General features: G+C 47.6%; 1 protein-coding gene across 1 annotated transcript in view; it reads right to left on the bottom strand.

The window, feature by feature from the left end:
* MGAT5B (alpha-1,6-mannosylglycoprotein 6-beta-N-acetylglucosaminyltransferase B) overlaps positions 1–24,537 on the bottom strand; it is a 170,767-nt gene that overhangs the window by 24,058 nt on the left and 122,172 nt on the right. Inside the window, exons 9-15 of the mRNA XM_074971071.1 lie at positions 23,233–23,364; positions 20,135–20,268; positions 16,249–16,379; positions 15,064–15,069; positions 6,197–6,352; positions 4,434–4,580; positions 1,475–1,591 (exon numbers count right to left, since the gene is read on the bottom strand). Coding sequence (XP_074827172.1) covers positions 1,475–1,591; positions 4,434–4,580; positions 6,197–6,352; positions 15,064–15,069; positions 16,249–16,379; positions 20,135–20,268; positions 23,233–23,364 — 823 coding nt within the window. The remainder of the gene's footprint in view (positions 1–1,474; positions 1,592–4,433; positions 4,581–6,196; positions 6,353–15,063; positions 15,070–16,248; positions 16,380–20,134; positions 20,269–23,232; positions 23,365–24,537) is intronic.

The raw sequence follows: 24,537 nt of genomic DNA, 5'->3' as shown, positions 1-24,537 counted from the left end.
GGCTGTGACAGGAGATGGGGGGTGGCTCACAATACTCCCCCTGCTGGTGTGGATCAGCCTGATTGATGGCAGCTTCACAGAGGAAGCAAGGACGGAATGGGCCAAAGAAACTGAACAGATCTGGGCTGAGGAATATTAGCAGGGGAGCTCTACACCGCAGCACAGCTTGCTCTCTGGATGGAGGACTTGGATCTCTGCTGCTCTCAATCTGACATGAACACTACAAATTCACTCAAAAAAACCCAAAAAAACCCTTGTAGAATCTATTAAATTCCCTGGTTCCTGTTAATCTGAGTCAGATGCAGGGCCATTTTTTATTAAGATGCTATTTCGTGGTGTATGGTCTTTGTAACAACAGGGACGCCTCACCCTACCCAAAGCAAATTGTGAGCAAACTGGAGATCAGCACTTTTCTCCCCTCCAGGAAAATTGACTTTAATAATTTGGACAACTTGAAAGGCTCCTGCCACTGGGGAGGTAAATATTCATGACAGATCATTTTTAAAAGTCTTTGAGAAGTCGGCTCACACAGCAGTTGCTGCATTTTTCAAAAGGCTTTTTTTTTTTTTTTGCTGCATTTCTTCAGCTCTTCATATTTAATAGGGGGGATTTGAGGCTTTTCATATTGAATTGTTTAATGCAAATAATAATAATTAAATGAAATGCAGCAGAGGAACGGTAGGTGAAGTGACCTGTAGCTTTTGCAGCACTTGCATGGGGAGATACAAGGCCGACAAAAAATACTACCTGCTTACAAGAGACAGGGTTGGCAGTCCCAGATGCTTGCTGTGGAATATCCCAGCACTGGGAAGGAGGATGCATGATGGGAAAACTGCATCCTGGTTAAATGAGTGGGTTTAACTTCCTAACTGATGGGGAGTGGGAAGTTGATGGAGAGTTGAACAGGGGACATTACTGGAGAGATTTTCAGAGAGCTCAGTTTCCATGCAGGAACCTACATGCCAGATTTTCAAGTGCTTAGAGCCCAGCAGCTGAAGTTGTTCCATCAACTTATTTAGAGGTCTACTGGGAATTGAGCTCTTAGAAAATCTGGCCCCATAGATAGGACTAAGCTTTGGTGGGTGAAACTCAAGAGGTGTGGAGGTTTGTTCCAGGTAAGTTACTACAGAGTCCAAGCTATCCATACCTGCTGGGTCTGATTCTGATGTCAATTAAACTAGTGTAACTCCATTGAGTGGGGTTTTCAAAAGAGCCTAAGCAACTCAGGAGCACAAATCCCATTGAAAGCCAAGAGCTACTTGCCTCCTGTCCTGAGACACTGGGATTTCTGGCTTGCATGTGCAAACAATTTCAGAGAAGTGACTAGCCACTAATGCTGGGACAGTCACAGAGGGACACGTGGGCTGCTAACAACTGCTTGTTCTTGACTCCTGCAAATCCAGCCCTCCATTCTCTCTGTCTCAGCAACAAATGAGCTTGTCTCAGTGTTTCAATGAATTCTGCCAGGAATTACCTTGGTCCTCATGATAGTTTTGATAGCGGCTTCAAACTCCTCTGAGTTATTGTAGTCCACCGTCCACACATGAGGTTTCCCTATGAAGTTCTCCACATAGGGGTGTTGGGAGGACACCTGAAAAAGGAAACAAAAAATGAACTGTGTGGCATTCCCTGCAGAAGGCACTGTGGCCACACGCAGTGACCTCCCTGCAGCTAGGCAATGTGAAAGGTGAGCTGATGGCAGCAGGAACAGTGATGAGAGCTACTAAAACCATTGCATGCAGAGATGGATCCAAAGTGGAACCTTTAATCCAAACCCACCTGCTCTCAGCCTTTAGGCTGATATTTTAAAACAGCCTAATGGTTTTGAATGCCTAAGTCCCAATAAAATTAAATTTCCCCCTCAGCGACTGGGCAAATCTCAACCTCAGAGATTCAGATGAAATCCATCCCAGATCGGAACCTCCCCTGTCAGTGAGGTTTGAAAAACTAAGACCTGACTACAAGGTTTTGTAGAAGCACAATGCTCATTACAAAGATGAGACAAATGTCAAATCTGTGATCAAACATGAAGTTTGGTGTTGGGCTAAACTGGAACTAGAATCTGAACCACCCTCGAATTTGCAAAACTAAAGCTGAGCATTCCTGTTTGCAGTGAGGACTCTTCCCCTGGGGATTGCTTCCTATTGGCAGTCACTTTTCCATCCTGTAGAGCAATCTTCTTTCCCCTCCTCTCCATGCATTTCTCCTTTATTTAAGCCTTGGGCATCTGTTGATTCAGCCTCATTGACATGGCTGCAAGGCAGCCAACAAGCACAGGTCGTGTCTCAGGAAGTAGGGCAAAGGGTGGAAGTTGAAGCTATACTTTTAAGGGGTGCACAGGTCAGAGGAAAGAGTCCTGGTGCAGAGAAGAGACATTTTCTAAACAGAAAGGAGGATGAAAACTGGCAATGGTTACAAAGGGGCTTTGAAAGCAAGGAAGATGTGAAAAAGAGCATTTTATATAATGAGCATTATGCTTTGCCAGACATGATCATGCTCCCGCAGCCCTTTGCCAGGGAGAGGAGACATAGTATCCATTAGAGGTGGGAGAACTTGCACAGAGATTGATTTTTATTGTTTTGCCAAATGGCTTTAGGTGAAATTCTCCCCTCTGCAGAGGTGCCAGTGAAGTCCCATGGAGCTCATAGCCTTAAGGAGTGTCTAGTCCTTGGGCTGGACTTCTTCCCGGGGGGCAGAGTTCACCATTTGTGGGGGTTTTTTGCATCCTGGACATTTCGGGTTTCCATGTTTCAGCTGCTTTCTGGAGGGAGGCTGGTTTTCTAATCCACTCATGGCGCTGCTTACACAGCTGTGCTGTGAGTTGGAGCCCAGCTACTAACGCAAAGAAGCCGCAGTGGAGGCTTCTTCACAGCAGGCTACAGACTCTGCCCCTTGCCAGCTGCAGGTTGCGATGCAAAGTGAACCTCTGGGTCACAGCATTCCCCAAAGATGCAGAGCCAAAGTAAACCTGGCAATTATTGAGAAGAAGACAGCATCAGCTGCACCAAAGGGCAGGACCATCCATTGAGCAAACCAACGACCCCAATCCTGGGTAATCCCCATTCTCCTAACATATCGACCAATCAGCTGGGCTAAAACACAAAACCAAACCCAATATCCCATCTACCCTAAAGACCTTCAACTTTCCCATGATCTCAGCCCTGCCCAGAAGGCTCAGATACGTATAAATAAAGAGATGATGGCAATTAATTATCCCTCTCTTCTGCTTCTTTGCTGTCATCAGCACACTTCTCCCTAGTGACAGCAGCTAAGGATGGCAGGCTCGGCTGTTATAATGACACAAATTAAAAGCAGCAGGGCTGGCTGCACTGAAAGAATGATTCCAACACCTTGCATCTCACACACAAACACACCCACGCATCATGCACACTCTCCGTAGCGGTTGCTCTGTTCACAGTTTTGCCAAGTCGCTGAGTGCGAACCGGGGCCCTCGCAACACAACCTGCATTATGCTAACATCAGCAAAACACAAAGAGGACACGGGAGGAGAATTAATTCTACGGGAGCTAATTACAGTGGCCCTGCTCTGCCTCTGCCTCTTGCCAAGACGAATGGCAAGCGAGCGTGCAGCCACCACACTGTAATGATGACAAACGGGCTGGCTGCCAAGGCAACGGAAGCACCCAACTGCCTGGAGAAGGGTGGCTACAGAAGATGCAATCCAGTCTGAGAGCCAGTGGAAAGGAGGCTATCAAGGGTGGGGCAGGACAGAGGACACATTAGGGTGGATTCTAACTCACTTGGTAAGGAACGGCCTCAGACGGAAACAGAAGCTGAGAAAGAGGTCCTTGATGTGGCCAGTGGAGGGGCTTTCTCAGCGGGGATGTGGGAATTTACACAGCATTATCCACTTTATTAATAATACAAGGCTCAATTTTCTCAACCCTTTAACTTTTAAAGAGCTCCTGCTGCACTCAGATTAAATTCATAGCCACCGGCAGGCCCAGGAGGGGAGTTTGCACAAAAAAAATATATATATATATTCAGTCCTGTTTTAGAAAACCACAACCAGGAGCAATTCAAGTTCAGATCCCAACTTATCTGGGAGCCTACAACCCCAGGTTTGGGAAAGGGAGGGTCAGGCTGAAGTCTGTCTCTGGGGTAACCAATTAGGACATGGTGTGGGATTTTTGCAAAAGCCTCATTGATCAGGTTTTGTTTTGCAGAGCTGAAATTCAAACCCAGGTCTCATTTTGTCCATCTTCTCCAGGTCTCGAGAGGGGAGAGATCAGATCGGGAGGGCAAGGGTCTGATCCCACCCCCAGCTAACCACACCTTTGAACTGTGGGGAAGAGCATCCAGAGCCTGATCTTTTCAGCTTTTTCAAACCCCTTTGGTTTGAATCCAGAGCAAATGCCATGGCTAAGGCCAACCTGCAAATTCTCGGCACACAACATTGCAGAACCACTTGCCTCTCTTGATGTAGGCTTCCCCCTGAAGAATTCGTGATTGAGGGAGCTGTGCGGCGGGTTGAAACGAGACTGCAGGAAAACACACCCATTGGCTATCGCTTCCAAAGGGGCAGGACCTTCATAGGGGAATCCAAATCCGATGAACAGCTGCAGGAAGCAAAACCACAAACCCTGGTGAGCTTGAGTGAAGAACACCGTCGCCCAGACCCGTTGCAATCTAATTCATTAGTAGCTCTGCCTCTCGAGTTCACTCATCTGAACTCTCTCTCTGGCGCTCAGCTCGGCAGAAACACAGGCTGATCTAACTGAACTCTAAGTGAAATTCTTTGTAGTTCAATTCACAATAGCTTAAATGTGTTATAAAGTTCTCCCCAAAATGATGTCTTTATCAAAGCTAAACTGTACACAGTACATCTTTACCCCTTCATTTATAACAGAGGCCTTGTCATTAATATCAATGGAAGTTGCACCTCTTTACATCATGCATGTATTCGTCCTACTGTTTCCACATTGAAAGCTACTGGCTTGCTAGATATCAAATCAGAATCATGCCTAAAACAGTACCAGACCTAGGTGGAACAGCAGCTACATGCCCTAGCTTCTCCTGTCTACAGATCTGGTTTTCTTTCCTGGTAACAGGATGAAATGAGTTTGGGTATTTAGTGTGCCAGTGGGCATTTGCACATCACATAATTCAGGCACAGTTGGCAGTCCTTACCCAGGAAAAGCCAAGGGCTGGAATATAATAGGGGGCTTGCATGCCACTGGGTTGGCAGTGCTGGGGGTGGTCTGGGAAGTATGCACTTTGCCTGACTCTAGCAAGTGCTATGGCACTGGGCTCAGGTTCCGATATCAGTAAGGAGCATTTCAGGACCTAGTTATGCTGTTAGTCAATCAATCCACAGACCCCATGCTCCTGGACAGAGCTGAGCAAATAGTGACCAAAAAGTGTTCTATGAACATTCAGTGGAACCCAAGAGCAAACTTTGGTGTGACAATAGGTGTGATGTAATTCACATTTACTTTCCACAAATGCTCAATCTCTTAAACTCTAGTAGAGCAACTGCTTGCAAAAAACAAATTTGAACCCCAAAGTATGAATATTTCCCAAGAGACAATTCCAAATAGTATATTCAATTGTAAAATTTAAAATCCAACATTTGCACCATCTTTGGATAGTCACGTGGTATTGTTTCTCTCTTCTGATTGGATGTAATTAATCAACAGAAGGCAAACTACCAATCCAACAATCAATCTTACCATTCGAAATTGGGGCTGTGTAAGCTGGTTTCTCAAGTCATTTACCTGAGTTCTAGCTATGTAAATCACGTGAGTTAGATGTCTCAGTAAAAGTTGTGTATTCGATTGTAATATTCACCGTTCAAATAACCTGCAGACTAAGAGTTATTTGCTGAAGAAATTAGTGAATGATTTTGAATAACAAATACACTTGAGAATGTTGTGAACTGACCGTTGACAATTCGTAAAAAGGGGAAATTAATCAGACAAATTCGCTGTTGCGATTTGCTCAGCTTGGCTCCTGGATAATTACTGCAGTTGATGTGGCCTGCAAGCAAGGGCTTCAGTGGCACTAGCCTCAGCCTCCTCCAGCGAAAAGAGCTTCAGCTAATGAATTCCCCCTCAGATTACATTTCTCAAGGCAACTCTGGTCCGCCTGACCAGCAGCTGGTTATTTTATGGAGGAGTAACGTTGGACTTTGTCAGAAATCCACATGAAAGGGCCACACCCCTATTTTGAGTACCTTGGCTTTTCTCAGAAGCTGCTGGAACTCATGCTGTGGCAGAAGGCCATGGTTCTTGACAAAGGCTGGGACCTCAGGAGGACGCTGGGTTTCATAATAAACAGTGCCGTGGATCTCCATGTACTTGTTAAGGATGGCCAGGAACTTTTCTTTACCCTGGGGGAGGAAAGTGAAGAAAATCAGCTGCATGTGAGCCCCAAAAGAGATGTATTTGATTCTCAAATGCCAAAATAAAGGGGCATTTCCTTAGTCTGATCTCACCATCCTAGCGCCTTTAAGGGTACGTCTCCACTTCAGTGTTTAAGCCCAGGGTTCAAACTCAGGCTCAAGCCTAACTCTCTTTTTGTGTTCACACAAATCATGACCAAAGGTCCCAGGATCCACAGGGCTGGAGGGTCCGAGCCTGAGTCAAGCCGGAACCCAGGGTTCCAGCCCTATTGCTTTGCAGTGCAGACACAACCCTGCTGCATTTGTGCTCTGGGAGTCTGCCAAAAATATCCCACAATCCCATGGGCTGACTTTCTTTGTCCTCCAGACAATCAAGTTTGGTGGACAGTCAAGTTTTCCTACACTGACCCATGAACAAAGGGCTAGAGCGGCAACATTTTGGGAGGGCGTTAGGAAGTCTGGAATATGGCTGGTTGGACTTGGGTCTGCGTACTGCAGTGCGGATGCTGGAGCCCTGAGCTTGGGCCCAGGTTAGAAGATTCTTAACCTAGGGATGACCCTCAGTGTCGACGCTTAAGCCCTGGGTTCTCTAACCCAGGGTCTGCTGACTCGAGTTCCGCTTACCCTGGATTTACACTGCAGTGTAGACATACACTAAACGACCTCCTCTCTAGCAGCGAAGGAGTCTTTATGTACAGGAACACACTGTTATTCAGTTTTCAGAATGGTAGCCATGTTAGTCTGTATCAGCAAAAACAACGCGGAGTCCTTGTGGCACCTTAGAGACTAGCAAATTTATTTGGGCATAAGCTTTTGTGGGCTAAAACCACTTCATCAGATGCATGGAGTGAAAAAAAAAAGTACATGGGCTATAATATATATTCTGCTTACTGTTTTTTTCACTCCATGCATCTGATGAAATGGTTTTAGCCCACGAAAGCTTATGCCCAAATAAATTTGTTAGTCTCTAAGGTGCCACAAGGATTCCTCATTGTTTTTACTGTTATTCACTGGAACTCAATCTGCAGGGCAGGAAATCCCCCTACAGAGAAGGCAGACTTTTAGGACTCCTGGACTATAAACCAATTTCACACTCGTATAATCCCACTGAATGATGTGGAGCCGCTCCTCTTTGACATGGGTATGACTAAGAGCAAAATCAGTTCCCTGAATCAGAGGCGACATACTTGGGTATTGGATATAGTCAGCCCCACAAAGAGAGTCTGCGTAAGGAATGTCATACACGAACAGACCAGTGGTGTCCAGGCCAATACCCTGGCCCTGACATTAAACAGTGGAAGTCACAAAGCCTCTATAATGCAACCGCAGGTTACAATACTGTATCAGTGGCAAGTAGTGGAGAGAGTGTATGTTCCTAACCTCATCCAACGATCAGTTTATACACTGAAGCATGGAGATTGAGATCCCTTATAATTTGTATCCCACCTTGTGCAAATGCAGGTGCAATTATTCATATAAACATCTAATCCTCTGCAAAAAATCCTAAATTATTTGCCTTAATAAACTACCACAACAGTGAGTTCCACAGGTTAACTGTGTTTATTTAAAAAAAAAATAGTATAGTTGCATCTGTATACAGACTATTCATCTTTCTTCCCAAGACCCTCTCCTTGTCCCCTGTAGAATGGCAAAAAGACATAAATCGATTGGATGGATAGTCATGTAGAAATAAAGGTGTTATCCATGTGAAATGCGTCACTGATCAGAAAGCTCAACTAGTTCTTTCTCCTTCGCTGAAGTTATTTCAGCAAGACAAAGCAGACAGGCACTTTCTGTTACTGTTGTGCCCTATGACCCAAGCAACCAGCCACTCCAGCTGCAGAATGGCGTCAGTTTTCCATCTACATATGTTCATGGCAAAAATGCAAAACTTCAGCATGTTTTTTTTTTTTTAGAAGACTGGGGGGATGGTATGAGGCTGATTAATCCTAGAGCTCATTTGATGTTACCCTTTAAGGATTGCATATAGCTGTTAAGGACTTCATTATCGCTTTATCAAACTAATAGCCCTGCAGATCAATACAGCACCATACAAGAATTCCAAGCATGGATTTCACTGAGATTATCTTCCCTGCTAGCAACAACAAAAGAGAAACAGCTTTCCCTTTGAATTTAGCTGTGATCAGCACGACACTCGATAGTGCCGTCATCTCTCTCTCCTCTACTTATTTCCCTCTCCAGGCTCTTTACAAGCCCTGGGAGGAAAAACAACTTCTCAGCAGCATTAAAAGAAGACAATAAGCCACAATCTACCTGATTGGAGGGCAGAGGCGAAGGCGGCTGTGAAGGGCTGACGAATGTGGAAAGCAGGCCGCACAATGCTGCTGTTCCAATCCACAGAACCCCAGACACGCTCTGCTGATTAACCCACCTGACCTGGGGGCTCGGGGATTTAATGGAAAAGAGGCCATTTATTCACCCACACTGTCAGAAGCAGCCTCATGGCTGTCAGTTGTATTCAGCTGAAAAGGCAGCTACGTGGGGCACGGGAATGTGTTCTTTCCCCAGCCACAGTCTAATCCCACAGACATGGACTTTTACTGAGAGAGGAGCCTGAGCCTCTGAGTTTGGATGCCAAATCTCCCAAGAGGGGTTGGCTAGGGGCTTGGGCCCAGGCCCATCTCCCTTTCTATCCATCTGGCACTCATCTGTGTCTCTGCTTTACACCACACTTTGCCTTATCTCTCTCCCTTCCAGGCCCCCATTGTTGCCAGCTGGCACACTGGTTGGGACCCTCCTTGGTGGGGTTTGGACTCCAGACTGAACCTGCAGCTGGAGAGAGGCCAAATCCTTTCTTCCCTTATTGTGCCCTCCCTGCTGTCCTTGATGCAGGTTTCCCACCACCCCCAATCTCCTCCACGATGCTGCTGCAGAATGGCCAGCAAGTGGTGCTGTTAAGTAACACAGAGCCCAGCTCACCACCCCACTGACTCCCACCCCTGTCTGAGAGCGGACAGCAACCTCCCCTCCAAAGCTCCAACCCTCTGGTAACTCAGGGAATGACAGAGGATGTGTGGGATTCAGTCTCTCCTCCTTCTGTCCCTACTGCTCCTGAGGCAGCTTCCCTTTCTCTCTGCGTATCTCTCTCTCTCTCTGGCTATGGACTTCTCTCCAGGGCCAGATTAAACTTTTGTGGGCCTAGTGCCAAACATATTTGTGGGCCCCCATGGAGGCAATGGAGCCTGGCAACAGGGAGGTCAGTCTCCAGAGTGAGGGGCCAACCGGGGGCAATGGGGCAGGGCAGGGGCCTCCCCACTCCACCCAGCCCAGTGCGAGGGCACTATTTACAAACTGGCAGTTTCCAGATGCACAGTGCCTCACCCAGCCCTGTGCTGCCAGCATGCCCCGTGCCCTCAGGGGCGGGCCCATGCCATGCCACACAGCCCCGCCACCCAACACCCAATAGGAGCACCCACAGGAAAAAATGTGTGCTGAGCACCCACCGGCGGCCCCGCCTATCAGCTCCTCCCCCTCACGCCCGGGGCTGCCTGTGCGCCGCTGATCAGCTGTTCAGCAGGGGGCAGGAGGCGCTGGGCCGGGAGGGGGAGGAGCAGAGGCAGGAAGAGGTGGAGCGAGGGTGGGGGGCGCTTGGGGGAGGGTGTGGAAGGGGCAGGAGGAGGTGGGACGGAGGTGGAGTGGGAGCGGGAAGAGGTGGGGCCTTGGGGGAAAGGGTGGAGTGGGGGCAGGGCCTGGTGCAGAACAGGGGTCAAGCACCCCTGGGGAAATCAGGAAGTTGGCACCTCTGCAACACCCCCGCAACTCCCTATGGCCAGAGCCCCCCCAGACTCACTATGCCCAGTGCCCCTGCAGACTCCCCCCACAAATGCACAGCACCCTGCACAACACAACGCCTGCCCAGCACCCCGCTGCCCACAGCCCCACCACAACTGCCAAGCACCCCACACAGAACCCCCACTCCCTAGTGCCCCAACACACAGAGATCTTCCCTGCCCCCTCACAGCCCAGCACTCCCTCGACCCCCCAGAGACCCAGTCCCCCACGCCCTGCCTCCCGACCACACTCACCGGCCCTGCTGGGAGGCGACTATATCTGCCGAGCTGAGCCGTCAGCAAAGACAGGGCTGGTCCCGGGGTGGGGAATCGCTCCAGCCCCTTGGGAGTGACGCGATCAGTTAGGCCAGGGACTGCCCCGGCCGGGTTCCCTCAGGACCCACTTGCTTAGAGGGGCCCAGCCAAGCCCCCCCACACAGTCCCCCACAATTGGCTGAGACTGGCCAGGCTTCTGCAACAGTCTCAGGAAGTTCAGCTCCGGGGAGACAGGTGGGGCCCCACAGGCGGTGGGAAGCAGAGACTGCCCGGAGCCGGAGGTGCACTGGGGTCTGGCCAGGGGGCAGAGAGGAGGCGGCGGGTGGGGCCACGGGGCAGAGAGGAGCCCTCAGCCAGCCAGCCAGCGGGTTGGCTGAGAGGAGCAAGTGATGGGCGGGGGGGAGTGAGCTGGCAGGATCTCGGGGCTCAGTGCAAGCGGAGCAGGCCAGGGCCCCTTCTGAGCATGGGCCCGGCTCCCTGGCAACACTGGCGTCATTGTAAACCCATTCTCCAACTCTCCGTCCTAGATACTTCCCCCATTTTTCATTCAGTAGATTCCCCCATTCTTCATCCTCCGTTCTGGGCCCACTAGCCCTGTGTGTGGCATGAAGGATGCATGCAGCTCAGCAGCCATTGTCCTTTAGTTCCAATTCCAAAGATATTGAGGCAAAACTCTCTGATATGAAGTCAGGGCATGTTATTCCCCAGGTAAGCCAGTGGGGCCCAAAGGGAACCCTCCACATTCTATGGACTTCTGCTTCTCTCCTTGGGAAAACGTTGGCTCTCTATCCACCCATTGCAGAACTCTTCCCACGCTGTAAGGGCTAAACTGCATTCCCAGCTCAATACGCTACCTGCTCTCTGCTGGCAAGTTTATCATTCTCACAAAGCACAGATCAATTGTACATCAGGTATTTAGAATCCTCATGCAATGTGAACAATGAGCAACACAAAATGGCATATTTACTAACATCGGAATAGCTGGGGCTGAGGTGTGATAAACAACAGAAGCCTAATAAGGAAGGAGCTGTATGTGTGAGTGCTATGTTTTATAAAGGACACTGTCTTTTTGTATGCAGCCAAATGGGACAGCACAATTCAGTTGACAGGCTGACTGAATGAGGAGCAAGTTTCTAATCCCAGCTCTGGTGACCTTGGGCAAGTCAGTTCCTCTGAGAGTGACTCAGTTTTCCCATGTGGAAACGGGGGATAATATTCACCCTCCTTTATAAAGCACCTTGAGATTAATAGAAAAGGTTATCTAAGGATTAGTAGCTATAGTGTTCATGAAAGGGAGAGTCTGATAGCATTTGCAAAAGCCAGCTGTAGTGTAGACAGCTGTTGGGCATGTTCTCCTTACAATAGTTCCTGGACTCTAACACCCCATGCTGTCCTGGCTGGGGTCTCTAGGAGCAGAGTGCTAATCACACAAGGTGCTCTGCTGAGACCATCAAACTTGTTTTGACCTAATCAGAACTGGAATGCACATGGCCTGAAGTAAAGGACTAATGTACCATACCATTGCACCAGAAAGCCTCTTCCATTGTGTTATTGTTTACAGAGCACCAACAATGCACTCAGCTCTCTATAATACATAAAATAATGGGCCAGATGCACATTGACACCAGCTGAGGATCTAGCCCAACATCCATCCCTGCCCCACAGAGCTTATACTTGAACAGAGAGAAGCCAGGATGCCCTGGAGAATCCAGGGACAGCTAGTACTTAGCAACTATGAGCCAATTCCTGCTTGCCTTATGTGAGCCCACTTCAGCAAAGCATTCAAGCATGTAGCTAAGCCCCTTGCTATTCAGCAAACGACTTGAGCATGTTCTTAGCATTAGGCACGAATTAAGTGCTCTGTTGAGAAGGGAGGGACAGCTGAACCGGGGCCACTAGCTGTCTCACTGTCTGCAATACTCCTATGACTAAAGTAAACAGGATTTGGTCCTACTTGACAGGAGAGAGCCCACTCCATGTCTGGCTAGCACAAGAATGTTCTGAAGATTTTTGGTTATTAAAAAAATCTCTTAGTGTATGTTTTAAATCTTCTACAAAATACCCCTTGAGATTTACTACATTGTACAGCCCCTCTCCTGTGCACTTTTACATTAAATGTCAGAGCAGAGTTTAAAAACAAAGACACATGGGGAGTGGGGTTATTTCAGAATTTGGGAATCAGAGGCATCTGAGAAAAGCAATTTTCACATTGAAATCTAGTGATAACAGAGGGCAGGTCTACACTACCACTTACGTCGATCTAACTTACATCGCTCAGAGGTGTGAAAAAGACCGACCCCCCCCCCCCCCGGAAGTGATGCAAGTTACAGTGACCCAAGCGCTGTCTACACTGGCGCTAGGTTGGTGGGAGATGCTCTCCTGCCAACATAGCTCCTGCCTCTCGCGGAGGTGCAGTAATCATGCCAACAGGAGAGCGCTCTCCCAGCGGCATACAGTGTCTTCAGCAGACGAGCTACAGCAGCGTAACTGGCTGCTGTGCCAGTGTAGCGCTTCTAGTGTACACTTGCCCTGAGTCTCAAAATGTTTTGAGTTCAGGTTGGGATAAAATAAGCATGCAGATGCTTATCTGCAGCTTAATCCAAATGATCTGAACTGCTTTGGCTGACAAAACTGAGCGGGAAATTGGATGTATATGGGCTGTTTTCCTTATTAGTGCTTCTGCTCCTGGCGCTAGATGGAAGCTGGAAGTTCAGAGGAACAACAATGAGGAAGGGCGGGAAGTTAATCAAATGTTTCTGAACTTCAAAAAGATTCTATTTGAGAGATTGTATTTGATCCTGGGCTTATCAGCATTACTTGGCTTGTCTGCAGGACATAAATGCTACAACTCAAGAACAATATGTTGCTCTTATATTGCATTGTTCATCTCTAGGCCTCAGGGGCACTTTACAAGGGAGGGCCTCATTAGCCTTGTGTTACAGATGGGGGAACGAGGCACACAAAGGGGGCCTGGCTTGTCCAAGGTCACACAGAATGTTTAATGTCAAATCCAGGAATCCTGAGTCCCACACATCTCCAGCTCCTTGGACCACACGAACTCTACCCTATCTACCCAGTGCTAGATTGTACAACACTTACCCAGGCTGGTGAGTATGACAGGCAGCCATCACCTTGGCCAACACACTGGGAATTGAACCAGGGGCCTCTTGAACTGCTGCTAAAGCGCCAGAGTTAGCAGCTTGTAACAACTCCTATCTTCTGTGGATCAGCACAGAGGGGGACTTGTCACACATAACCACTGGGTTACCTGTGCACTTGCTAATAGGAGTAAACCCACTGGGCCTGATTTTCATTCACACTAAGACAGGTTTCAGAGTAGCAGCAGTGTTAGTCTATATTCGCAAAAAGAAAAGGAGTACTTGTGGCACCTTAGAGACTAACAAATTTATTTGAGCGTGAGCTACAGCTCACTTCATCGGATGCATTCAGTGGAAAATACAGTGTATCGAAAGCTTATGCTCAAATAAATGTTAGTCTCTAAGGTGCCACAAGTACTCCTTTTCTATTCACACTAAGGCCTCTCTTCATGCTCTGGTCACATAAAATGAGCACGCTTTACCTACACACCCATATTAAACTCCTTTACGCTGCCAGAGCCTTAATGTAAATGAGAATCGGTCCCATTGACTTAAACCCACCACACAGGCCCTACTGGTCTGATTCTCCATTGACGCACAATATGTTGTCACTTAGAGCGGTGGGTGTAAAAGCTTACCAAACCACAACAGGAGCCCTTTACACCCATTTTGCATAGGTGTCAGGAACTACACAAGGTGCAGGACAGTGAAGAATCAGGAGGCAGGTATTTCTACCACGAGATATCACAGCTACCCAATCCTGACTGGTTACTAGGGGTGGTGGACAAAGCAACTGGTCCTGATCCTCTTCACAGACTGGGGGTTCTGGAATCCAGAGTTTAGATCCAGGCCCCTACTTCCTGGAAGCAGGTGCTATTCCATGGACCTTTTACGGCAGCTGGTTCCCGACAGTGAAAGAGTTTTAATAACATTTATTTAAAAATCCGTAAGAAGCAAGGAGGAGAGAGACAATGAGAAATCAATGTAGCCCACAGAGCGAGGCAAGTGTTGGAATCACTCATTGCGAGGGAGGGTGTTAGTAGCCATGAATATTTCTGTGCCAAAAAAAAAAAAATTAAGTCAAAGAGCTGTCATTTACAAAGGGGGAAAAGGGAGCGGGGTGGAAGCCTAGCCATCGCAAAAGGTCTTCTTATGGCAAGACTGTGTGACAGAAAGCGTGTGCTGGGTAACTTATAAATACATGTAATTGTTGCAGGGATTTCTATACCTGGGCTGCAATTGTGTGTTTTGAAAGGAGGGTTTGTGGCAGAGATATGCTGCACTATGGAACACAGACTGCAGCATCCAGAGCAGGCTGCGAGAACAGATTCAGAGGGACTGGTAATAGAAAGGGTGGGAATGGGGAAGAAGAGAACCCAGCACAGTATCAGGCCATAAACACCCACTGTTAGTAATGCGCATTTAACCTACAGACGATGAAAGCTCAATCGCAGACATACATTTTCTATTGATAATTTATATTTAGTCTGAAATGCACCGTTAAATAAAGGAATAGATTAGCGCAATACAGTACCTGCAACTGGAACATCCCAGGGAGGTGCATGGAAGAAAAAAATCAAGAGAGGGTGATAATTAGCTCCTGCTTATGGATAATGGCAGCAAAAGCATTGAGCATGCTCCAGATAAAAGAAGGTGGAGCTCAGGCCGCCCCCAATAACCAGTGACACTGCTAGCCACACAAGAGAGGGTAGCGCTGTTTTCTGTTAAGAGGGTGTGCCTAATGAGTGGGGTTATAGCGGTGCTATTTGTCTCCCTAGCGGTGAAGTGGTGTTGGAACAGGAAGTCAGTTGTCCCGTCTCAGGGACGGAGTAGTGGAAAAGCGTTTTGCACCTACAGGCCACAGGCTCAAATCTGACCCATGTCTGTGGTGACTAAAAGTTGCTTCCAGCTGATGACAAGAGGCAGCATGGTTGAGTGGCTAGTGCCCTGGACTAGTACCTAGGAAACCTTAATTCTATTCCTGCCTGAGCCCGACCTGTTACGTGACCTTGCACAAGTAACTTCCCCTCTCTCTTTTCTCCTCCGTCTGTCTTGTCCATTTAGATTGCAAGCTCTTTGGGGCTGGGACTGGCTCTGACTCTGTGCCCTGCTTGGGGCCTCTGCACGTGACTACAATGCAAATACTAACAAGAAAGATATGCCACCACTCGATGCTGTCAGCTCAGCTCCTAAACAGCGAGTGTCCAGACCTTAACTGGTCCTATGGTTGGAAGCTGAGTTGCTTCATAAAATGCCTGGGATGCCCATTCTGTTTCGATTTGGCTCACTCACTTCCATAGTGTTATATTGGATCAGACCAGTGGGTCCATCTAGTGCCTCAAAAGCGTCAGCTGCCTCAAAAGAAGGTGCAAGAAACCCCTCAGTGTAGGTGGCCAGGGGATAAGCTGCCCACACAGGAAGTTTCAGACATAGGGTGCTCTCCCAAGGGAAGTGGTGGAAGCTCCATTGCTGGGACACTTGAAAGTGGACTGGACAAATCACTAGGGAATATAATCCAGGGAATAATCCTACATGAGCCAGTGGGAGGGATTAATTAAATGGCCAGTTAGGTCTTTTCACTGATTTCTAGGAGTCTATGCACATTAGCCCAGATTCTGATCCCTTTGAAGCCAGTGGCAAAACTTCCATTGACTCCAGGGATTATCCTTTGGCTATTTGTTTGTTACTGTGGACTGATCGTGTCAGTACAGGCACCCACCTTCCAGATGCTGGCTTCCTTCCCGTACACCACTGCCATGTTGCTTGCTTTGTTAGACTTAATGAACTGCCGCTCAGTCTCGTTGAGCTCCTCGGACACAAAGCCCATGAAGGAGTTGTCGGGAGTGTGAGCTACAGAAACCAAGGGGAAAAGATACACGGGTTTGGCGCTTGCCAGTGCACTGAGGGGGTCTTCCATAGGCCACTATCTGTCCTCCCAAAGCTTCAGCAACATGCAGCCTTTCCCCATTGAGGTCATTTATACTGAAGAATGGGATGGTTACCAGAGTCCACCAATGAGATGAAAACATTTCCGGGTCCTACCCACGTAGCTGGGAGTTTAACTATTGAGTTGAGCCCTGGTGTCACAGGGGCACTGGGGATCACTGGGCTGAAATTTATACTGTTTCTCCATGACTGTCACAGGTAAATCCTAGGCTAGATCTGGGATTCCCCTTTGCCTCCTTCACCTTCCTATCTGGTAACAGTCCAGCTGCGTCTGTGTCCCCAATCCCCACTTCCCAGCTGACCACCTTAACTGTGCACTAAGCCCTCAGTGCTTCCCTCTCTGTGGAGAGACAGGGAGCGGGGGTGGAGGAGCTGCCTTCAGATGTGCTCCACAGGAGAATGTGGGTCAGGGCTGATTAGTGCAAGGAAGTATTTGGAGGTGTTTGGAACCAGTTGAAGGTGCAGGCTATGAGGCTTGGATTATTCTGTGGCACTCATGCAGTCTGAATCAAAAAAAGAGAGTCAGAAAGGTTCCTTGCATTGAAAAAAAGAAGAAAGGGGGAAAAAAGCAAATAGGAGCTATTAAAGTATGTGAGCTGTGAACTGCCTGCAGGCCTCTTTAAAATATAAGTTGCTTCTTAGGCTGCCAGATAGATTATATCCAGCCAGGGGGAAAAAATATTTGAGTCACAAAGTGTGTGATCGGTCACCAGGCTTACGGCCGACAAGTAAGGCTCCTTTCCACTTGGCAGATTATTGGATAAATCTGAAGCACCAGCCTCAGGCCCTCCTCTAAAATCCCACCTGGCCTTCTCCAGAGAGGTGACTCTCCCTCTGAAAATAAATTCTGTGTTTGAAAAATATGTCCCTTGCGTTTCACCTCCCCGCCCAACTCTCTTTGCTCCTTGTCTCCAAAGGCCTTTTTTTTCACTCTCTTCGCCTACTTGGATCAAGGCTGAGCTCTCCTGCATGCAAGGGGCACAACTGGGCAGCTGATTTCAAATCTTCCTTTCCCCTGGCATAACCCTGGTAAATCCCACCTGTGGCATGATGGGCCTTGCTGGCATGGTGGGCTCAGTATGGGACTGAGCATGGGGCCTGTTTGCACCTCCCTTCAAGAGTGAGGTCTGAAGCCCACCTAGTATGAGGGCAGGATGTTCTTGTGGTTAAAGCCCTAGCCTAGGGCTCTAGAGATTTGGGTTCCACTCCTGGCTCTGCCGCTGGTTCCTGGGGTGAGTTGCTTCGCTGGACACACAACAGCAGATTTAAAGGTAGCCATCCTGCAGCAAAAAAACTTAAGGACCAGACTTCAAAGAGAAACTGCTGAGCTTCAGTTCATTTGTAAATTTGACACTGTCAGCTCAGGATTAAACAAAGACTGTGAATGGCTCGCCAACTGCAAAAGCAGTTTCTCCTCCCTTGGTGTTCACACCTCAACTGCTAGAAGAGGGCCTCATGCTCCCTGATTGAACTAACCTAGTTATCCCTAGCCTGATTCTTGCTTGCATATTTATACCTGCCTCTGGAAATTTCCTCTACATGCATCCGACGAAGTGGGTATTCACGCACGAAAGCTTATGCTCCAATACGTCTGTTAGTCTATAAGTCTATATAGTCTGCCGCAGGACTCTTTGCCGCTTTTACAGATCCAGACTAACACGGCTACCCCTCTGATACTTCATATCTCGGTGCCTCAGTTCCCCCTCTGTAAAATGGGGATAATAATCCTCCCTTTGTTTAATAAAAGCGTGAGGCCTTCGGGGTAAGAATTGTCCACACTATGTGTGTGTACAGTGCCTAGCACAACAGGGCCCTGATCTCAGTAGAAGCCTCCAGGTGTGCAACCTAGTGGACTGAGCACTGGACTGGGATTCAGGAGATGTTAGTTCTAGTCCCAATTCTGCTGCTGGGTGACCTTGGGCAACTCCTTTCTTGTGCCTCAGTTTCCTCATCTATTAAATGGGGGATAATGCCACTGACCTCCTTTGTCAAACACTTTTAAGATCTATAGATGAAAAGCACTGGAAAAGAGCTAGGTACGAATTATTGGGCAGAGAAAGGAGTCCATGTCCCTGCCGCTGGGCTGATTCAACTCCCCTTTCACATTAGCATGGGTCACCCAAACATGGCCCAGGTACAGCAGCTGCTTCAGCCTGCTGCTCTGTTTGCCATAATAGCAAATTCCTTCTTTCCAGCATTCTCTCTCCTTGCTTTTGTTTTCTAGCCATAAAATCCCCCGCTGCTGCAGGACGAATGATTGGTTTGCTCAGAAAGCTCCCTGCAGAATCCCCGGGACTGAAAAATGGCCATGGCCGAGCAAAGTCCTTCACTCCCAAAAACCTACGGGGGGAGGGGAATTGCTAAGGCAGATTGAGAACATAATTAGCAAAACAGTGGGAGTGGGACAGTAAAGTATTAAAGCTCATTAAAGTAACAGAGCCCATTAAGCAGGAGTTTCCTTGGAGCACATTGTCAAGGTTAGGGTCAGATGGAAGCAGCATGCATCCCATCCAGCACGCTTGGGAAAACAGCTTTGGGCTATGGAGCAACATGGTAATAAGCCTAGCATCTCTTTTGTGTCCCAGGCTTGGTATAGTGGGAAGGGGGTGTTATTTTCTAGCTACATCCCACGTTAGGAGTCCTGTATATCTCCTGTAGGGCTCAGAGGTCTCTCAAACATCTCCCCCTACTTTAATCCTACCAGCCTCAAGGGCACTTGATATTGCAGCCTCCTTAGCTTTAGATGAGAACGACTAGATGGGACTCCCTTAAGATCTTATCAGTGTACAGCTCAGCTGGCCAGAGGGCACATTGGTGGGCCATGTGAGATGCTCATCTCCCCTGCTTGCACAACATTTCCCAGCCCTGCTGGCACAGGGGGTGGGAGGAAGCCATAGGCCAGGGGACTGAGATGCAAACCCCAGTATTGACTGCTCCTGAATAGCTGCTTACAAATGGAAACGGAAGGCCCATCCCAGCAGGTATATGGTGCCCATTGTATGTGAAAATGCACTCTTTTCAAGTGAACTGGACACATGTCAGCCTCCAGCTTGTGGAAACAGGTAGAAGGAACAGGAGCAAATCTGAGTTTGTGGGCTCTGAGCAAATCAAGGTCTGTTTTCCTTCCACTGCGGTAGCTTTGGGGCGGCAGTGACATGGGCAGTGGACTGGCAGAGTAATTCAGATACATCCGAGAACTTATTTGTACCTTTCATGCATTGGCCTTGGCCTGCAATGGTAACCTAGGGATCAAGAAATAGAGCCAGGACAAAAAAAAAAAATAGGCAAATAGTAAAATTACCAAAGAATACAGTTTTGGTGGCACCGGAACACTATGCAAATTCGGGTTGCAGTTGTCTAATACTTTTGGCCCAAAACCCCCCTGAAAACAAACATTTTGAAAATGTCAAAATGTTTCATTTTGAAAATGTTTGGAATCGAAATTCAAGGCATTTAATCCAACTGGCACACGTTTTTTTCTTTGTTTTCGTTTTGGTGAAAAACAATCAGCTTCGATTTGAAACAAAGCACATTTTCCCCGGTTTGACCTCTGACCCACCAAATCGATTATTTGCTCAGCTCTATCACCCAGTCTGCAAATACAAAACCAATAAAATAAAACCCCAGTAGAAACAATTACCAAACAAGGGATCACTTACGAAACATAGTCATGAACTGCTTGGGATTCAGGTTCCAGTACCCCCAGTTTGTCCGGTAGCCATGTAGAGTGGCATACTCCTCAAGGTTGTAGGCTGGCTCTGTCCCAAAGGTATCAATGACACGAACGCGACACCTGCCCAGGCAAGAAAGCAAAGGGCAATGGTTATATTCTGCTCCCATTCTGCAAATAAAGAGCATCAAGCCACAAGCTATAGGTTCGCCCTCTAGCATCAGCAGGCCAAGGAGAGTGTTAGTGCTGCTGAGGGCTTCAGCAGATGCTCATTTAGTGGAATGACTGCTTTGAGAGAGATCTGGGAGTCCTAGAATCCAGCCTGTGCAGGGACAGTTCCTCACATCAGTGCCCAATTACTGATTTGAGCATCCTTGCAGCAAGTAGCATTATGTGCTCAAATGCATGCCCCATGGGATGATAGAGAGGCCAAGCCAGTGCTGCCCTGGAGTAGTGCTGTGTGTTTGAATACCAAGGACCAAAGGCTTTGCTGAAGTGGAAAGAGTATGTACTGCCTTAAAAGCCTAAAAGCTGGAGGCCTGGGAAAAGATGACAACACTGTCAATGCTGACAGCTGAGGCAGATGTAGGGACTGTTAGTGCAAGTGCCAGTGGATTAATTACAATGGCTACAGCTGGGCCTGATGCAGATGATCACCGAATAAGTTTTGCCTAAGCAGCTTCACCAATACAGGCCAATGATGATCAGCAACCTCTGCTACTCCAGTCCTGGTCCCATACACTTCTGCCAATAGACTTTGATTGGCAATACCCCCCTATGCTCTGTTGTGGCATTTAGAAATACCCCTGAGCTAGGGACAGGCACCAGGAGGCATTGCACCTCACCTGGCAGGCAGCCGAAGCACCCCTGGAACTGCACCCCTTCAGAGCGTGCAGCTTATTCTCTCTACTGCTCAGTCACCTTTTGGGAAGTCACAGTAGCCAGTGACTACTTGGAAGTATCTGGATGGCAGGATCACTGATAGGCCAATAAGAATGTGGCCTGATGATGTAATGTTTCCATCTTGAATGAGTGCCTTTGCTGTCTGAGTATATTGCCATGTGGACAGAGTGCTGTGAAAAACAACAAATGGGCATTATCCCTCTTACTCAAGGAGCTGGATTAGGCTTATTCACTAAAGCAGCTGTTTGTTCTTCAAATTTACTCCAGAGATAGCCTGTGGAACTCATTGCCACCAGATAGTAATGCGGCAAAGAGATTAAGAACATTTTTTAAAAAGATTCAGTATTTATATGAATAATAAGAATATTTGACAAAAATGTATAATGAGTAGAAACATGCTTCAGGACATAAACTAACCATTAATAGCCTGAGGCAGGAAGAAATGTCACCATAGGGATGTTACTGAACAACTGTCTACCCAGAGGTTTTACACCTCCTGCAGTATCTGGTGTTGGCCATTGTCAGAGACTGGATACCAGACTAGATGACTATGGGTCTGGTCCGCTATTGTATTTCCTAGGTGTATAATTCAGTAACTATTGCTCTAAACACAACATGCTTAGGAACCTCTGGCATTAGGTATTGTCTGCAAAGGATAGCAGATTAGATCGATGCTCAGTCTGTCCTGGCCTGGCAGTTCCTTTGTCTCAGCAAATCTGGGTTTCAAACCCAGGTCTTGCCATTAGCAATGCGTAACGTTACCGTTAGGCCACAGAGAACTGGCATTGGGCATCAGCCTTAGGTCAAAAGGGGAAACTGGAAGCAAAGCACTGGTCCAATATTCAGCAGAAGGGGGCGGGGGGAAATATCCTAAATGTCACCTCTGGAAAGGAAGAGATTCACTGCTCCCTGTTGCGCAGGCTTTTCACCCACCCAATGTTTGGGAAAACGTTATCTATCTCCAGGAGACATTGTAATGCTTTTCTGAATATCCCGGGAATGCGGAGGTAGGCATTACCCTGGCAAGAGGGAGGAAGAAAAGAGACTGTGGAAAGAGAGAGGAGAAAAAGCAAGTGGCATGCACAAAGCAAATGCATTTATAATGAAAACAATAACACCGCCTGTCATTTTCCCCTCTAATAAAATTGTGTAGGATAGTGGAAGGAATGGGTGAAAATGTAATAAATAGCAGAACTATCAGTGTTAAATTAAATCACATACTTTGCAGGTTGCTGATGTACCACGGGGATGGTGACATTTGTCTCTCTCAATGGCAAAGAGGAAGGGAGGAAACAGGCTGGGGGTGGGGGGGTTATTCTTGCAAATACAAAGAGATCTCTCGGTCCTGTTGTGATGGTGGCAGATTCCACCTGCAGCGTGCAAATATACTATTTACACACACACACACTCCTCCCCAAGGGTGTGTGCTTCCCCATTGCAGAGCCTTAAAATGAGTTCTGATCTCAAGACGGTAGCAGGTGAGGTTGAGCTTCCTCCTTCCCAGGCATATTCTGACAGCCGCTGGGAAGGTCTCTGGGCAATTTACCAGCTGTCAGAGCCATGCACATAAACAAGGCTGGAAACAAAAGGCTAAACTCCTCCTCCTTATGTGCTGGAGATTTATGAGGGGCTCGTTGGTAGGGGAAGGGAAGGGCTGCAAGGTCAGGGGAGTTTCGGCTGGTCTTGCTGTGATAAAGAACAGACAGAGCAAAGAGGGAGGGAGAGAGAGAGAGAAGGGAGCTAAGTGAGACAATTGCTCAGTGCTGCGAACATTCCCCGTCTGGGAATTTGGGTTCAAATCCCGGATGGGGTCAGATTTATCTTAAAAGGTGTCTCATCCTAGTCTGTGTCTATGCCCTGTGTAAAACTACCACCAATTTAGGCACAGGACAGCCTCATTAGGTTGAAGGACCGGAAGAGATTAGGACTGGAATAGCATGGGGTGCTGCAAATCAAGACTGGCACTGGCAGAGTTGGACTGGACTGGAGCAGCATGGGACGGGGAGGGCTGGAGCAGTGCAGGGTGAGGTGCATTGGCAAAACTGTGTGATGAAGTTTGCAAAATCCCAGGCCACAGCATGCCTCCCTCTAGCCAGAACTATTTGCCCCTCATTTTCATTAGCGCTGGTGTCACTCGCTATTTAAAAGTAGAAGCAAAGAGGAAGAGAGTGATTTTTTTCTTACCTGTATTTCTTAAAGGAGAGCCCCATGTGTTGCTTCATTTGCTGGAGGCCATGGTAATCAGTGTAAATGAGGTCAAAGGGCAAAGGGACAGTCAAGGGACAATTGCCCCGTCCTGGAGGCACCCCTAAATTACTGAAGAGAACCAGGAAGGGTTGATCAGCCACACAATATAAGCCCTTTCACCAGCCCTAGCCCCATTTCCCTGCCATGGGATTTAAAGGCGCCATCAACTGGCTCCTTCCTGGAAGTCTTGAACTCCGCTTTAAAAATATGTTGTCACTGGGGCCCCGCCTGGCCTCTCCCCCATGATTCCTACTAGTCCATCTCCCCAGGTTGTTGCATGGGCAGAGCTGCCTCTTAGGATGTCTTCTGGGAAGCAGAAGCCTTGGATTTGCATTTACTGTGCGACAATGACACTGTTTCAGATGTCCAGAGAAGTAGGGCAGGGAGTCTGGTAAGCATTGGGGGTGTGGGTGGGGGAATAAGTTAGTGCCTGCTTATACATCCTACAAATCTCGTTCCTGGGGCAGGGAAAGGGAAAGCAAAGAGAAGTCTGATCTGTGTTACTGAAATCATCACAGGGGGCGAAACTGCCCCCTCTCCAGAGGCCTAAGACCAATTTCAGTCCCACTTTAACTCTAGTTTGGGGGTTTAAGAAGGCCTTACGTTGGTGCAATATCACCCTGCCATTCAGTAACCAGAGCTGGTCCGTCTGGTGCAAAATTGAGATGGGGGGGGGGATGAAAAATTCATCCCAAATTGGGACAAAAAGCCAACATTCTGAATCTTTTCTTGAAATGAAATTCCCATTTTTTTTGTTTGTTTGTTTTGGGTCAATCAAAACATTTTGTTTAAATTTTGTACCTTTTTAATTTTTAAAAACTAACATAAAGGAAAAGTCGTTTCAAACTGAAAAATCAAAACTTTTTGTTCCAAAAATGACAAATTAGGACATTTCACTCTTAAAAAAAAACCAACCATTTTTTTTCTAAACAAAATTTCATCTAAATCAGTAATGATTTTTGAAAAATATTCTGTTTTGTCAAACCAGCATATTCTGACGGAGAACTCATGACAAAAATTTTCTGACCAGTTCTGAACAGCCATATGGGAGGGTGACCTTTGTAGGCCAACATGGAGGGGCGCTGGACTATAGGCCATCTCTTCTCCCTCCTCTCCTCTTCTTTTGGTATGGCTTGTATGCTGGGGGCACTGGTGCCTCTGCTACCCCAGGGTTTGTGCCTGGCCCCTGTAGGGAGAAGGATCTTGGTGCAAGAATCCCAAACATGATCTGGCTTGCTTATA

Source organism: Natator depressus, chromosome 14 (genome assembly GCF_965152275.1).
Source record: "Natator depressus isolate rNatDep1 chromosome 14, rNatDep2.hap1, whole genome shotgun sequence".
NCBI classification, from domain to species: domain Eukaryota; kingdom Metazoa; phylum Chordata; order Testudines; family Cheloniidae; genus Natator; species Natator depressus.
This window is presented reverse-complemented; position numbering and strand designations above follow the sequence as displayed.